The 16,693-nt window shown below is 43.6% G+C and overlaps 1 protein-coding gene across 1 annotated transcript in view; it reads right to left on the bottom strand.

The window, feature by feature from the left end:
• LMNB1 (lamin B1) overlaps window positions 1-16,693 on the bottom strand; it is a 38,252-nt gene that overhangs the window by 4,024 nt on the left and 17,535 nt on the right. Inside the window, exons 5-7 of the mRNA XM_050945819.1 lie at window positions 9,434-9,559; window positions 2,119-2,339; window positions 1,285-1,510 (exon numbers count right to left, since the gene is read on the bottom strand). Coding sequence (XP_050801776.1) covers window positions 1,285-1,510; window positions 2,119-2,339; window positions 9,434-9,559 — 573 coding nt within the window. The remainder of the gene's footprint in view (window positions 1-1,284; window positions 1,511-2,118; window positions 2,340-9,433; window positions 9,560-16,693) is intronic.

The raw sequence follows: 16,693 nt of genomic DNA, 5'->3' as shown, positions 1-16,693 counted from the left end.
TCAGGACTTTCTCTATTTACTTTGAGAGTAAAGTTTGAGAGTAAAGTTTATGGTTAAGAAATTTTCTTTGCTGTCCTACCACACTGTTCTGAAACAGAAGCTAGAAGCCAGGTACACCCACAGCTTAAGTGGAGTTTGAGGGGGGGGCTTCAAAAGTCTCAGACTCTACTTTTGGGTTCTAGGGAAGCTGGTGCTCTATGTCCCAAGGAAGGGCTTCAGACAAGAGAACTGAGCGTGGGAGCATGCCCTATACATATCCAGAACTAGAAAGTGACTAGATGCTCCCCAGAGCTAGGTGACTTGAAAGCATGTAGGACCCTTCAAGTAGAGACAGGGACACTGAGCCAGGCTGCAACAATTAGGGTTCCAAGTTTTGTAGTTTAAGGAAAAGTGAAGGGACAAGAGTTGTTTATACTTGAAATGTCTATCCGTTGCTGGCATCAGGTGCTGGATCCACATAAACTCGTTCTGAACATAGTTTAGCTGCAAACAGTCAATAACAAGACACTCAGCACCATTTTGGCAACTGTGGTTGAGGAGAGGAAGCATGGTCTTCTAGGCATGGCATTCTAATGGCACTCAGATCTAGGTTCAGTTTCCAGCTCTGACACAGACTTTCTCCACAACCATGAGCATGCCTCATCTACATTGTGGATCTGGCATGATTTCAATTATTTGTGGATAGCCAGTGTAGCTGGATCAGTGCAAGCCTCGAGTATTAACAGGACAAGGCACTGTATGGTGTGTCGAACACTGGTGCCATTTCCCTCAGTTCTGAGCAGCAGTAAACTCCACTAGTGCAAATAAGTGGCTTTGGACATTTAAATTAGGGTTTTGCACTGAAAGCTGGACACTGGATGGGTAAAAATTGAGGCAAATGCCTATACAGACAGCACCTTCAACTTTGCGTTTCAGTTCCCCCATCTGTAAATTAAGGCTATTTTCTTTTTGCTACCTTTAGCCTGGTCATTTTAGATAGCAAGGACTGCCTATTACTACGTGTATGCTCAGTGCCTAGAAATGTGACTATCATCTTACATGATTAAGTGTTTAGAAACCTCAGCTGTACATGTTATCAGGAAGAAAATATCTCTGATGCCAGAATGTTGGGTAAGAGGTCATGCTGGATCATTAAATAAATACCGAATCCTAGAGCCATTTGCTTTCTACAGCACTCTTGGGTTCTGGCACACGATACAGAGCCTGAAAGACAAACGCAGCCTGAGGCTGCCTTCTTGCAATCAGTAAATTATAAAGTGATGGCACATCATTTTGTTTTCAAACCTGCTCAGAAGTGTTCTTCAAGCGGATGAATTTCCCATCCACGTCTATCTCCTCAATACAAATATTTCCAGTAGCAGAAGCTGAATGGGAGATGCTGACACTACTGCTGGCTTCAGATTCTTCCACATCAATTCTCTTCCTCTTTCCTCTGGTTGTGCGCATGCTACGACTTGATGATGCCCGAGAGACTGTCACCCGAGAAGATGGGCTGGGAGATAGCTTCAACCTGGATTTGAGGAAGGAAACATGTCACACCAAGTATTTCAATGCTCACTTACATAACACATCATCATTTTCACTCCCTTGTGGCTAGGTTGACGAAACAAGCTGTCATTGCAACCGCCACAGTACTCTTAAGATATCTGGCTCCCCAAGAGTCTACATACTATTCCACTTAAGTCAGACTAACAAAATAAGCAACACTCACACCTTACCTCCCCCCATTTGTTTTTAAATAAAGGTTCCTCACTTCGATATGTTAAAAACTGCTAATACTAAGGATTCTCTCCCTTTATAGGTGTACTGTTAAAGATTGCTGAAAAAAGAAAAGCTTTGCAGAAATGCCCTGCAGATTTGCTCATCTCTTCTTACCACATCTTGCCTTTAAATTAACACTACCTATTAGCTTTTCAGATTATTAATATAAAAAGCCCCACATCTTACATGGGGCTATATAGGGCCTCTTATTTTTGAAAGGTAAATATGGACATGTGTAGTAAAAGACCCCGAAGTGTTTAATCAAAGTCTCCCAACAAAAGAGCTTTCTCTTGAAGGACAGACATTCAATAAATCACAAAAGACATCAACAATATTCAATGGAACATAATTTCTTACCTCTCTTCTTCACCCTCCAGCAGTTTCCTATATGCATTGATTTCCATATCCAGAGCCAATTTCACATCCAGAAGTTGTTCATAGTCATTCAGCTGTTGCTGCATCTGATCTCTTATCTCAGCCATTTCTCTTTCTTTGTCAGACAGCATCCTACGATAGTTGTCCCTTTCATTAGCCAGTGTGTCCTCCAGCTCCTGCATCTTATCCATCCATGCCCTAGACTAGAACAAAACAGAAAAACAAAGTTAGCAGCTCCCCAGGGAAAGGATTCACTTGAGTGTGTCAAGAAACCTAGATTTTGAACATTTGGTTATACCAGGGGTTGGCTACCTTTCAGAAGTGGTGTACCGAGTCTTCATGTACTCACTCTAATTTAAGGTTTTGCGTGCCAGTAACGCATTTTAACATTTTTAGAAGGTCTCTTTCTATGTCTATAGTATATAACTAAACTATTGTTATATGTAAAGTAAATAAGGTTTTTAAACTGTTTAAGAAGCTTAATTTAAAATTAAATTAAAATGCAGAGCCCCCCGGACCGGTGACCAGGACCCAGGCAGTGTGAGTGCCACTGAAAAAAAATCAGCTCGCATGCAGCCTTCAGCACGCATGCCATAGGTTACCTACCCCTGGGTTAGACAGTGTTTTACCCTCACTGAACCCCAACCCATTCCTCTCCAATTTCCTGTCCTACAAAAACTTTTGAAGAGTACACATTTGCACCTGCTGTACACATGCAATTGTCTATACAATACTTTGGCATGCAAGTGATGAAAAAATCAAGAGCAGATTTCTAAGAAGTGAAATTAAATTGCAGCTTTTTAAATCATTCAGAGATTAAAGTTGAACTTTGCGAGCTGGAAGACATCTGAACCACACATGTACCCAGCATCAAATGCTCACTTCATTCTTACAAGTTGAGTAATGAAGGTTCAAGAAGATGAAGAGTCACTGTGAAAAAGACTGGGACTTTAAAGTTATGCTTAGGACTCCAGAAGCCATTTTAAATAAGATTTAGAGCCAGTATTGTATTCCTAATATTCTGTACAAGTGTCAAGTTAGTAACATCTGAGGCTACTCTTCAAAGAGTTGCTAAACTAACCTTTATGTTTCATCCCACCCCCAGCTCCTCCTCAACCCCATCCCTCAAAGCCACAAATATCATTTGCAAGCACAAGTTTGAATGTTCAGGGGTCCTAGGAACTGGTAACACAGACTAGACTTTGGCCATAAAAGGAGAACTATTGCTTCTTATTCCACAGAATTTACATTTGAGAGTGAGCAAAGGCCAACGGCATGGGAAGAATGCCTACCACAATTTTCTTTCGTATTACATGTTAAGAACTTCATGCACATATCAAACTTTCCAACATGTTCCCAGAATTCCAACAATATTGCTATAAAAACAACTATGAGCTAGAAAAGCAGTCTGGTTATTGCCACATGAAATATCCAACAGGCTTTATAATGTATCCTTCTGGGATGAAATCTGAAGTGTTTCCTAGAAAAAGATTCTTTCACTAACAGCCTGGCAATAATAAATAGTAAGAGCATTGTTATCCAGCATCTCATCAGTTTGTTTAAATAATCCAAAAAAGGGACAATTCTACTCTGAATAGTGACTAAGTGGTATCATGGAATTTCTTCTATGTACCTTAATATCTTCCAAATTAAGTTTGTTCCATTTACAGGTATTAAAAACCTAGCTGCCATCCCTGACCAGTCACCCTGGAATCAGACACGAAACTGGATTTTTTCCGGCTCACGCATCCCTAGTGATAAAAACTCAAGAATTCTGTTGATGCACAAGCCAGAAAAGAATCCAGATTACTCTCTGAAATCACGTCGACATTAAGCGTTCAATCTCCTGTTGTAATTGCATGGATTCAGCTGCACTAATACTAGCAGTTAAGGGAACAGTAGTGTAGCCCAGCTGCTGGCAATACGCCACTATCAGGTCTAGATCTGCTCTGAGCAGCATTATACAATATAGCAAAAACACACCATTGGGCAGTCCATGAGTAGGCTCATCACTTCTTGAAGCGACTGAACTGCATTGATACCAATGTAATGTTGGGATACTGAAAAAACAAAACACGTAAGCGTAGTCACTATCCCAAAATCTGTATTTGGCTCTGCAGGAAGACAGGGTGGGAAAAAAGTATTAAAGACTTGTTTTAGTGAGTGTAGTCAGCAGATATAATTATACATATTCAATTGATCTGCTCTTTGTTTAAAAAAAAAAAGTCTTATTTCTTTTCAGAGCAGCTTCTCCCTTTAAAGAATGCTGAAATACTTGTGGGTTTTTTGGGGAATTAATTGCATTATTGCACCAATGCAAAGTTAGGCAATGTCACTACACGGTGGGCGGGAGAAGGGAGAGAAAAGGCTCATCCTGTATTGAAGTTTGATTTCAGGTAGTCCTCGTGGCTCATCAGTTCCAGGCAGCTACAACAGCATGCCTGTAGGTTTCCCTATTACATCAGCAGCCTCACACAATATGAAGACACACAACCAAATCTTTAAACATGGAAAGATGGCGTGGTGCTTAAGACACAGGACTAGGAGTTTAAAGTTTTGTGGCAAAGCCTAGAATAAGTTTCCTGTGCCAGTAAATTAACTTCTGTACTTCAATGTCATCCCATCTACTTAACATGAAAAGTTGTAAAGCTATATTCATTAGTGTTTGTAAAGCTCGTTGAGTGCCTCAAAAAGACAAGAGCAAATCAGTTTTATAGACTACACATTTTCTGACTCTGCAGGAATAAATCCAGTGAATCACCAAGGAAGCAATCCCTGTGTCCTACCCCACACTACACACACACACACACACACACCCCACTCAATCCCCCCACCCCCAAGAGGATGGATACTCAGTATCTCTCCCCTCCACACCTGCCAGACTGTCCAAGAGTCACATAAGACCAATGCCACACCAAGAGGATGCCAATACAAAGGAATCTCCGAATAATGCTGAGATACACATGGCCCCAAGAGTCCCAGACTTCTCTAACAAAAAAAAAAAAAAGGAGATCCATAAGATAGAATTAGAATGAAGTGACAGGTGTGGCCAAGCATACACCATGTCCTAAAGATATCTACTTTTTGCTCACCTACCTTGCATGGGCATTCCTTTTGATGGAAATCTGGATGGTTCAGCAGAACTCTAATGCATTTGCCATAGTTTTAAACTACATTAATACAAAGAAGTCTATCCTACCCAAACCACCATTGTTAGGGTGTTCATTACAGATAATTCGCTAAACATCTCAATCAAAAACCTTCAAAGGGATCTTTAAAATGAAGTAGAATTTCCACTGAGTGGTGTAGCTAAAGCCACTGCTAGTAGTCTACTACTGCAAGAAGCGTGCTGCCATGGGTGCTACCTTCCGGAGGACACAAATACTGACCACTTTTGTATATGAAGGAGTTCCATGAAATTTTTAATACAACAGTAAGCACGATCATCAGCTTTATGGTTAAACTGAATTTCCTCAAAATAGAATTTATCTGTTGCAAATTCCCATTCCTCTCCACTTCCATTGTTTATTACAGAAAGTATTTTAACTTGTCCTATCCTATAGTGTGATGCATGTGGGTAACAAGGGTCTCTTGTGAGTTCTATACTCAAACCTTGTCACCAACTCCAGCTGAAGTCTACAGGAGTTTTGCAGATGGAATGGAGCATAGATTACACAAGCAATTACAGTAAGAAGCCACGTGATGTTTGTGAAATGCTGTACAATTCTTCCAAGTAAAAGGCACTGGTGAGATATGGACACTGCTTACTTCCCATACTTTAACAAGGCACACAATTTGGAGGTCTTGACAGATTCTCAATTACTTCTGCATTAAGTCAACAATAGTGATACTGGACATGGATAGAGACCTCTTTAATTAAATAAATACTACTGGGAACTGTTTGATTATGGGAGATTAAACTTTCCAGATACAGATTGGAGGACAAGCGCTACTAATAGTAGGGCCCAAATTTTCCTGGATGTGATAGATGAGAGATTTCTTCACCAAATAGTCACTGAATCAATAAGAAATGATGCCATTTTAGATTTGGTATTGGTGAGTAGTAAGGACCTCATAGAGCCAGTTGCAGGAGACACCCCTGGTTTAAGTGATCATGAGCTAATTCAGTTTAAAACTAAATGGAAGAATAAACAAAAAATAGATCTGCAACGAGGGTCCTTGATTTCAAAAGGGAGAACTTAAAAACAATTAGTGAATTAATTAGGGAAGTGGACTGAACTGAACTCAAGAATGTGAATGTGGGGGCACCAAAGTAATTCTAAGTCAAAGTTGAAGAAATTATCCTAAACCTGAATCCCAAGCAAGGGGAAAAAATTCATAGGGAAGGGTTGCAGACCACGCTGGATGAGCAAACATCTCAAACAGGTGATTAAGAGAAAGCAGAAAGCCTACAAGGAATAGAATGTGGGATGGATAAGCAACGAAAGCTAACTTTTGAAGGTCAGAAAGTCTAGGGATAAAAAAAAGCCAAGCAGAGTTGGACCCTGCAAAGGGCATTTAAAAAAAAAAGAAAAAACAAAAAAACAAACACACACACACACACACACTCCACCAAGATTATATAGCCATATAAAAAAGAAAACAAGAACAGAAGAAGTGTGACCATTAAGCACTGATGATGGGGTGGAGATTAAAGATAAGCTAGCCAGGGATCAACACCTAAACAAATACTTTGCCTCTTGTTTTTAATAAGGCAAATGAAGATCTTATGAGAAGTGGCAAGGTGACTAGCGGGAACAAGGCAGGAGAAATTACCACATTCAAGGTAAAAGTGAAACAAACAACTTCATTGGACTAAATCGTGGGCCTGGATAACCTCCATCCAAGAATATTAAAGCAACTGGCACATTAAATTGCAAGTCCAATAACAAGGATTTTTAATGAATCTGTAAACTCAGGGGTCACACTCTATGATGGGAGTATTGCTAATATGGTTCCTATTTCTAAAAAAGGGTGATCTGGGAAACTACGGGCCTGTTAAATTTGACTTCAATTGTATGCAAGGTCTTGGAACAAATTTTGAAAGACAAAACAGTTCAGGACACAGAGGTAAATGGTCACTGGGATTGCAGATTCTGTGCAATCCCCCTGCAAGAGGTCAGACTATATGATAACCATGATCCCTTCTGGCCTTAAAGTTTATGAATAGCCACAAATGCTTTCTTCCATCTTTGGCAAAGTTAAACTTTCCTTTCAGAAGCAAACTCTGCTTGTTATTAGTGCCCCAATAGTTTCAATCTGGATTACGTAACCAAGTAGATGAGGCTCTCCTGGGAGGACCAGCCCTCAGCTAATGCAAAACGTGTAGTTTCCTCTGTGGTGTCTGTCACATACAACCCCTCTTCTCAGTAGGCTACTCTGATTTCCAATATATTTGATTCAAGATTCTGCACCATTAAACTCATGAATTCTGGTTATTTTAGGGTCTGCTTATAGTCTCACATTTCATCCCAACAGACAAGATTATCAACAGCTTCTAGAATTCTAGATATGCACAGGATGTTCTTGATGGACGGAACTCAAATAATGAACTCTTTCCCTGCTGGTTCAAGAGAAGTTGACAATTTGAAGGCCTGTTACATACTCAAGCTTTTGCTTTAAATGGTACTTCAAGGTATATACTGGTAGGAGAGCCAGGTGAATTTTTCTAGGGAGTTGGCAATTCTTTTTAGTTGAAGATATAATATTTAATGTAGTGTAAATACTACAGATTTACCAAGCAAGACCTGAAATCCTCTATATATAGAATAACTATTTGCTTAATATTATTGTTTGCTTAATACTGTTTCACCTACCCTGAAAACAGAAACTTAATAAATGTTTTTGTTCTGTGTTTGTAGACGGCCTGGCACAAAGGGGTCCTTGTTCATGACCAAGGATCCTAGGCTCTACAGTAATAAAAGCTCTTTTGGTTTCATTGGGGCTTACTTAAGAACCTCACCTCAAATGTTATTTTGTAGTTTCTCACAGTAATACACCATAATATATGCACCTCTCCTGACTATTAAATCGAGTTTGATGTCTCAGTCCTTATCTTCAAAAGATTTAAAGGCCTGGGCCCAAGGTATCTAAAAGTTCCATTAAAGTACTGGAATGAAAACCTGGATCAAACAACTTTGTTTCTCTGGCACAAAAGATCTGCACAACATAAAGGTAAAGCTCATCTATCAGAACACCGAACTTTCTTAGGGGCCAGTCAAAGACGATGAAATGAATTCTGACAGGAACTAAGAAACATCAGAACCATCTTCTGCTCCAAGTCCAAGATGCATTTATTTGACCTTGCTTTTTTCTAACAAGCATATCACAATGTGTGTGGATTTAAAATAAAGTTTACAGAACATACTCTGAATGCACTTGGAAGAGAATGAGAGAACAAATGTGACAAATATCACATTGCTTAATGCCCACCCGCTCAAATACTACAGTGCAGAAGAACCCATACAGCACAGAGAACAAACAGTACAACGCGGTAGAGACATGAGATGAAAATAAAAAACATTGTAATTCTTGAAGCTGAACACTATCTACACCAGGGCCCCGGCCATTTTTAAGTCAATACCACAGAACCTGCATTTATTAAAACCTGTTCAGTTTTTTGCTTGTAATGATCGAAACTGCAGACTGAGCAGAACAGAAGCTACTTCACAAGTCATTAACAGAATGATTTGATGGAGAAATAGATCAACTGAAGTTAGATAGCTACCAGGGGAACAAGAGAAATGGAAAGAGATCAGAACAAAACTAATTCAGTATATTTTTAATATACAATTCACTGGAGAATGAGAAAAGGGGAAAGAGGTGTCTTAAAGATATCAGTGTAAACACTTAATTACTTACAAAAAGATTGAAGGGAGTATTTGAAAAAAATACCCTTTTAAAAAAATATTTCTTTTCCCATTTGATAAACAAAGACTGAATATGCAAGGGAAACAGTGTAAAAGACCTTAAATGGCTGTTAAATATATGAAGTAAACAAATGGGAAAAAAAAGTATTTTGTTCCAATCTTTCAGTTATAATAATCTTTGGTATTACTTGTAACAGTGAAGCATTTTCAGGCAGGAGTTTAAATTTAGGTAATGTTTCTCAAATACATACTGTAGAAAGGATCAACTTTATTTTCAGAAGTTATGGAATTTAGAAAGAGTCATTAAGATGAAAACAGAAAGAGTAACAAAATCCATGTAACATGCAATTAAAAAGAGAGAAAAAGGTATAAACTTTTAATCAAATTCTATTACAGGGATTAAGTCTAAATCCCAAGTGATTTGTTACCTCTTTTTGTAGGCTTGAAAGCTGGGAGGAGAGACTTTCAATCCGCATGCGACTTTCTGTCAGTTCTTCTCTTATTGTGTTCGCTGCAGAACTACTCATCTCCGAGGAGAGTCTGGCGTTCTCAAGCTACAACAAAACAAACTGCACATCAGTCTCAAAAGACTTGCTACTAAATAAGTAAGCAAGCATGGGTCACCTAAAGAAATTTCATTTAGTATTACTAATAAACCACAAAGTTCTTGTCTGTAATACAGGAAAAGCAACATGCTGCCTCTTTTGTAATCATAATTGAGCAAGTGCAGTGCTCAACTACAAGGCTGGATTCACTTTTCTGGAAGTCAAAATCTGGTGCAGTGCTAGGAACAAACAGTAGTACAAGCTTTCCCCACTCACCCCATCAACATGTCCCAAACTGGAACTGTAAAAAAATGTGTTCATCCAGAGGCAAATTCAGTTTTCAAGGCCTTCATTCTTTGGACCTGAGACTGCCAAACAAGGGCTCCTATTGTGGTGCTGCCTGTGCAAGCATTTGACCAAGATCACCAACTGATTTCACACAAGCTATCTAGTGTTACTTTTTCAATCAGCATATTGGGATGTCCCAAACCAGAAGACTTCATACCACATTACCAGTCCCTTGAGCCATCACATTCCTTCTCTTTACAACCACCACCTTCCTTAAGTAATCTGATATTTAAAAAATATATTAGCAACTGTAGAAATTATTTTTTTCAAAAGAGGTGAAACAACAGTGCCGCAGATAGTTTAGGCGGCATCACAAATTCAACTTTAAAAAAAAATTGTCACATCAAATATGGTTAAAGGTACTGACTAAAATAGAACAGCACATACATAGGAGTTTGAGGGAAAAAAACAGTTCATTAAGCCATTTTAGGCTAGTAAAAATAGATCTAGTCCTTAAATTTTGGGCTAGACTTTAAAGGAGGAAACCATTCCAAAATTCAATTGAAGTTTTTCAAGGAAGATTAATCTGAGCATAACTATCAGTAGCAATTTATTATAGCTACACTATACAACTTATTCTTTATTATGAGTTTTATCCACTATGAAATCCATGCACATGAACATGGAAAAGCAAGCTGAAAAGAGTTTAAACTGAGAAGAGTCTGTTTACAAAAATGCTGAATCATCAAGGCAGAGGAAGGAACAAAAAGAACAAAAAGTACCTACCTTTTCGTAACTCTTGTTCTTTGAGATGCATTGCTCGTGTCCATTCCATTCTAGGTGTGTGCGCGCCACCACGTGCAAAGTTGGAGATTTTTGCCTTATCAGCAACTGTCGGGTTGACTGTGCTGCCACCTTGAGTGCGACGCTCATGCGCTGGTATATTAGGCACTACAGGCCCTACGCCCTCAACTCCAGCAGAGGGATAGGAGGGCAGGTAATGGAATGGACATGAGCAACACATCTTGAACACTTAAAAAATCTTAGATAACCGTTTTTTCTTCTTTGAGTGCTTGCTCAGAGTTCACGGTCTAGCAGTTTGCTGGCTTCAGTAGAGCAGTACTGCATTGGCCCAGGCCTGCTGGATAAGTGCATAATGGGACATGAACGTGTGGACAGACAAGCAGGTGGCTGCCCTACAGATGTCCTGGATAGGTATTTGGGCTAGAAAAGCTGTCAAAGAGGCTTGCGCCCTGGTTGAGTGGGTGGTTATAACTGACAAAGGTAAAATTGCCTTTCATTCTGTAGGCCAACGTGGCGAACAATTGCATTGACTTGCGGAATGGCTGGTCCTCTCAATGTAGAAGGCTAGCGCTCTCCTGACGTCTAGGAAATGCAACCTATGCTCCTCCTCCGACTTATGCAGCTTTTGGAAAATAGACAGGCAAGTAAATGTCCTGGCCTGTATGAAACAGAGACCGCCTTGGGCAGGAAAGCAGGATGTGGTCGCAGCTGCACTTTGTAAGAGACCGTATAGGGCAGTTCCAAGGTAAGTGCCCTAATCTCAGAGACCCAGCGGGCAGATGTTATTGCAACCAAGAACCGTGACCTTCCAGGAAATGAGGAGAGAGCAGAAAACCAGAAACTCGAAGTGGGGGAGGGGTCCTGTGAGAAGTGACAACACAAGATTCAGGTCACACAGAGAAACGAGATCCCTGTCATGCGAGTAGAGACGCTCAAGGCCCTTGAGAAACTTAGCAGCCATGCCCTGGGCGAAAAAGAGACCTAGCCTTGAGCGGTGGATGGAAGTCTGAGAAAGCAGCCAAGTGGACCTTGATAGATGAAATGGACAGGCCTTGGAGCTTGAGATGCAGAAGGTAGCCCAGGATTAACTGCAGCGAAGCCCGCTTGGGTTGAATGCTTTTATCTGAGGTCCAACAAGTGAAGTGCTTCCATTTGGCCAGGTAGGTCGCTCTGGTGGAGGGCTTTCTGCTGCTCACTAGGACCTGCTGGACACCAGCCGACCACTCCTGCTCCTCTGCATTTAACCATTTAATCAAGTGCAGTGCCACCAGATTTGGATGCAGAAGATTGCCATGGTTTTGGGACAGCAGGTCCAACCTGAGCGGTAGCTGTAACGGAGCAGCCACCAAGAGGACTAGAAGCGTGCTCAACCAGTGCTGGCGCAGCCAAGTCGGCAGTATGAGGATCACCTTTGCCCTATTCTGCTTGATCTTCATGAGGACCCTGTGAATTAATGACACTAGGGGGGAAGGCACACAACAAAGCCGCCATCTACGGGGGCTGAAAAGGGTCTGAAAGGGAGCCTCTATCGATCTCCAAATTGAGTAGGAAACATGGCAATTCCTGTTCTGCCTATACATGAACAGGTCCACCTGGGGAGGCCCCCACTTCTGGAAGATGATGCTGACCACTTCTGAATGAAGCGACCACTCATGGCAAGACTAGAAGGTCTTGCTGAGGCAATCTGCCAAAGTGTTCCTGTCCCTGGGAGGTGTGCCACTATGAGATGGGTGTCATGCTGTACCCAAGCCCCAGAGCCTGACTGCATCTTGGCAAAAGGCAGACAGACAATCTGGCTCCACCTTGCTTGTTGATATAGAACATAACCGCTGCATCGTCCATCAGGACCTGGACCACCCTGCTTCTTATAGATTCATAGACTCTAGGACTGGAAGGGACCTTGAGAGGTCATTGAGTCCAGTCCCCTGCCCTCATGGCAGGACCAAATACTGTCTAGACCATCTCTGATAGACATTTACCTAACCTACTCTTAAGGTAGGAAGGCTTGTGAGGTAGGAAGGCTTGACAGGCCAAGAAAACCACTCTGAGCTCCCTGACATTGATGTGTAGGGAGCAATTGTGACTTGACCAACAATTGTGTGCTGAGATTGCCCAGGTGGACTCCCCACCCCTGGTTTGAGGTATCTGAGATTAGGGTCACTGATGGGGATGGAGCCGCGATGGGAACTCTCTCCAAGAATTCAGGATTCTGCCACAGGTGAGTGACAACAGTACATGGTCCAGGACCCTGACCACACAGTCCATACTGTGTCTGTTGGGTATGTAGACGCCAGCCATGACTGCAGGGGCCTGAGGTGGAGCCACATGTGCCGAACCACGTACGTGCAGGTCGTCATCTGGCCCAACAATCGCAGGCACGAGTGAGCAGTGGTGAGAGAGTGGACTTGCACGCACAAGACGAGGTCTGCCATGGCTTGGAACCAAGCCTTGGGGAAGGAAGGCAGGCTCTGGCCTGAGTCGAGGACCGCTCCAATAAATCATATGCATCACACTGGAATTAAGATAGACTTTTCCTCGTTTATTAACAGCCTCAGGTCACGACAGGTGGAGCAAATCAGATCGAGATGCTGAACCTAATCCCAGGACCAGCCCTTTATTAGCCAGTCATCAAGGTACGGGTAAATACAGCATCTCAGGTAAATGGCCACTGGTGCTATGCACTTTCTGAATACTCTTGAGGCAGACGAGACACCGAAGGGCAGTGCCATGAATTGGAAATGGCGCTGGACCAGCACAAAACAGAGGAAGCACCTGTGCCCTTGGAAAACGGAAATATGGAAATACACGTCCTTCAAGTCAAGGGTGGCGTACCAGTCTCCCGGATCCAGGGAGGGGATGATGGAGGCTAGGGAGACCATGAGAAACTTCAACTTCTTGACAGACTTGTTAAGGCGACGCAGGCCCATGTTTGCTTTTGGGTTTAGAAAGCAGTGAGAGAACCCTTTTCCCTTCATGTCCCGAGGCACCTCCTCCACCACCCCCAGATGCAGGAGGTTCTCAACCTCTTGGACAAGAAGTTGCTTGTGAGATGGGTCCCTGAAGAGGGGTGGGTGGCAGAGTCGGACACAAACTGCAGAGTGTAACCTAGATATTATATATCGAGCACCCAATGGTCTGACATCAGCCACGACCAGGCTGACTAGAAGGGGCACAGGCAATTGAGGAAGGAGTGGGAGGGTGGATCCTGGGAAGTTACTGGGGCACTATCCTCGAACGCGTTCTCAAAATGCCCTTTTCTGGCTTTCTTGGTTCCTGGAAAGGCCAGGCTGAGCAGATGAACGGAAAGACTACAAGTGTCGCTGCTCAGACCCCTTGTCTCTATCCTTTCTACTGTAGGTACTCCGCCGGGGAATCCCACAAGACCTAGACTGAGAAGGCAGAGGATCGAATAGCTTCCCGGCCTGCTATGGGGCATTAAGGCCCTAGGAACAGAGGGTGGCATGGGAGTCTTTAAGGCTCTAGAGCTTTCCGTGCGCGAGCTCGGAGAAGAGCCCTGCCCCCTCAAACACGAGGTCCTGAATGGCGGCCTGCATCTCCTGGGATAACCCAGAGGACTGCACCAGGAGCTGCGCCTCATGACCACCGCAGAGGCAACAACCATGGCTGTCGAGTCCGTAGTGTCCCAGACTATCTGGAGGGCCCTTGTCAGCCATTGCTGTGCCTTCTTCCACTAAAGTAGCCAACTCCTGGACTCAGTGCTCTGGGACTTCAAGGAGGCCCTCCCTCAGGTTAAAAAAATTGTACCTGTCTAACAGAGCCTGGTGGTTATACACCCAAAACTGCTGGCCATCAAATAAACTTTTCTGCCAAACGAATCCAGTCTCTCTGGGTCTTTTTTTTTTTTGGCATGCCATTGACTTGGCCCTGCCTGTCCCTTACATTAACAGCGGACACAACCAGTGACCCCGCTGGAGGCTCTGTGTGCTAATATTCTAACCCTTTTGCAGGGACATATTACTTCTTTTCTGCCTTCTTAGAAGTAGGCGGAACGTAAGAGGGGGTCTGCCACAGCTATTTGGCAATCCTAAGGCCCTCTGGGTGGACAAACAGCACAAACCAGACCAGGGTGGATGCGGATATAACATTAAAGAGGTTGTCAGACTCCTCCACATACTCAATTTTTAAGTTCAAATTGGTAGCCAACATTTTAAGGAGGGCTTTATGCTCCTTGAAGTCACTGGAGATACTGCCCATTTGGGAAGGACCCGCCACCAGTTCGTCTGGAGACAACGATTGCACTGCCAGGGAAAAGGTAGGATCCCCTTCCCTTTCCGGGATGGCTCCTTTAGATGTTGGAGCCCGATGCATTGCCCCAGCACCTGATTCAGTACCGTGTTCCGACCCCGGTGCCGGATATGCTTTGTCCAATGCAGCAAGGGAGGACTGGTGAGAATATAGGACCAGCATTACGGACATGCCCCACTGGTTCCAGTATGGCCATTACGTGGGCCACTGTCCCTTCTGCCGCTGCAGATGCTGTACTCATAGACTCATTGACTTGTACTGATCTCATGGGTTGGTGGCAAATCAACCCTCCTTGGCAAGGGGCTGAAGTCCCAGTCTGATGGTGGCCATTGCCCTTCCAGAGACCAGGGTGGAGCCATGGAAGCCTGAGTCTGCCAACTGACACTAGTCCGCAACCAGTGAGATGAGGGCAACGATCAGTGCCCACCCGCCGAGCAGTACTGGAGAGGTGGAGACCAGTGCCGTCATAGGGACCGATCCTGCCCCGATGGGGACCAACATCTGGGATACTGTCTATGTGAAGGTGACCTACACCATGGCAATCCTTGGCAGGAAGTTTGCAGGTACCAGAGACTGGTGGCCCGACTCCAGTATCCCATGCCTTGCCAGGGATAGCGCAGCCTCAGGGAGCTGGGGCCTTCTGATCAGAGACCAAGGGTGCGGTGGTTGGGGTCCTAGACCACAGAGATGGGGATCTATGCCTGTGATCCGGGGACCAAAAGGTATTTCACTGCCCTATGGAGTGGGTCCCATCACCAGCTTGCCCTTAGGTGTTAGCGTCTTAGCTAAGTCTGGTGCAGCATCTGTGGTGCTGGCTGTCCTGCTTGTTTTTTAGCCCCCAGGGCTGCTTCGGCAACAAAGGCCCTAAGAGAACCTGGAGTCCCTTTGTAACTCCTGAGAGTCGGATCCCTGGCTGGGCTGCAGGGGGGGGTCAGAGGTAAGCAGTATCCCCATGAAGCCCCGGGGCAGGAACTTGGCCTGACATAGGTCTTTTGCCCAAAGCCCCTTCTCCCCTTTAGTGCTGGGATGCTGCTCTTCTTTTGTCGTTTCTTAGGCACTGGCAAGGGGGAATGGTGCCAGCTGGAGCCAGGTGTCAGCGGTGCACTCTGCATCTGTGCTGAGGTGCTCAGTGTGGCATCCAAGCGGGAGGCCACCAACACAGGATGAAGTGCAACCTCCATGAGGAGGGCCCCCAGGCAGATATCCCGCTCTTTTTGGGTACTAGGGCAAAAGTTCTTACAGATCTTGCACTTGTCTTTTCTAAGGGACTCCCCAAAGCACTTCAAACAGTTGTCATGGGGGTCACTAATAGGCATTGCCCTGTTGCATCACTAGCATGGTTTGAAGCCGGGGGAACAGAGCATGCCCCGCTCCGGGACAAAGTCCCAGCCAGGACTAACTACTAAACTAACCTAATATTTAACTTAATGGCTAACAAAGTACCCACAAACTATATAAAAAGAAGATGGAACTTGTAAAGAACTGCTAACTCTCTTGCAATGCAAGATGAGACGCTCTGACCAATCATCATGAAGGAACTGAGAGGACATAGAGTCAGCAGCACTTAATATACCAGCGCATGAGCATGGAACTCCAGGGGGCAGCACAGCTGACCTACAGATACCACTAAGGCAAAAATCTCTGATGACTGTGCATGTAGGCGTGCACACACCTACAATGAAATGTACCTGAGTAAGCACTTGAACTACATAAAGTGATATATTTCTGTACAAGTAAGTTCCACTCTGTTCCTCCTCTAGAGAAAAGGGTGGGTGTGGTAGAGTT

The sequence above is a fragment of the Gopherus flavomarginatus genome, chromosome 3 (genome assembly GCF_025201925.1).
Source record: "Gopherus flavomarginatus isolate rGopFla2 chromosome 3, rGopFla2.mat.asm, whole genome shotgun sequence".
Lineage (NCBI taxonomy): Eukaryota > Metazoa > Chordata > Testudines > Testudinidae > Gopherus > Gopherus flavomarginatus.
The sequence above is the reverse complement of the archived record's forward strand: the minus strand, read 5'-3'. Positions and strand labels throughout refer to the sequence as shown.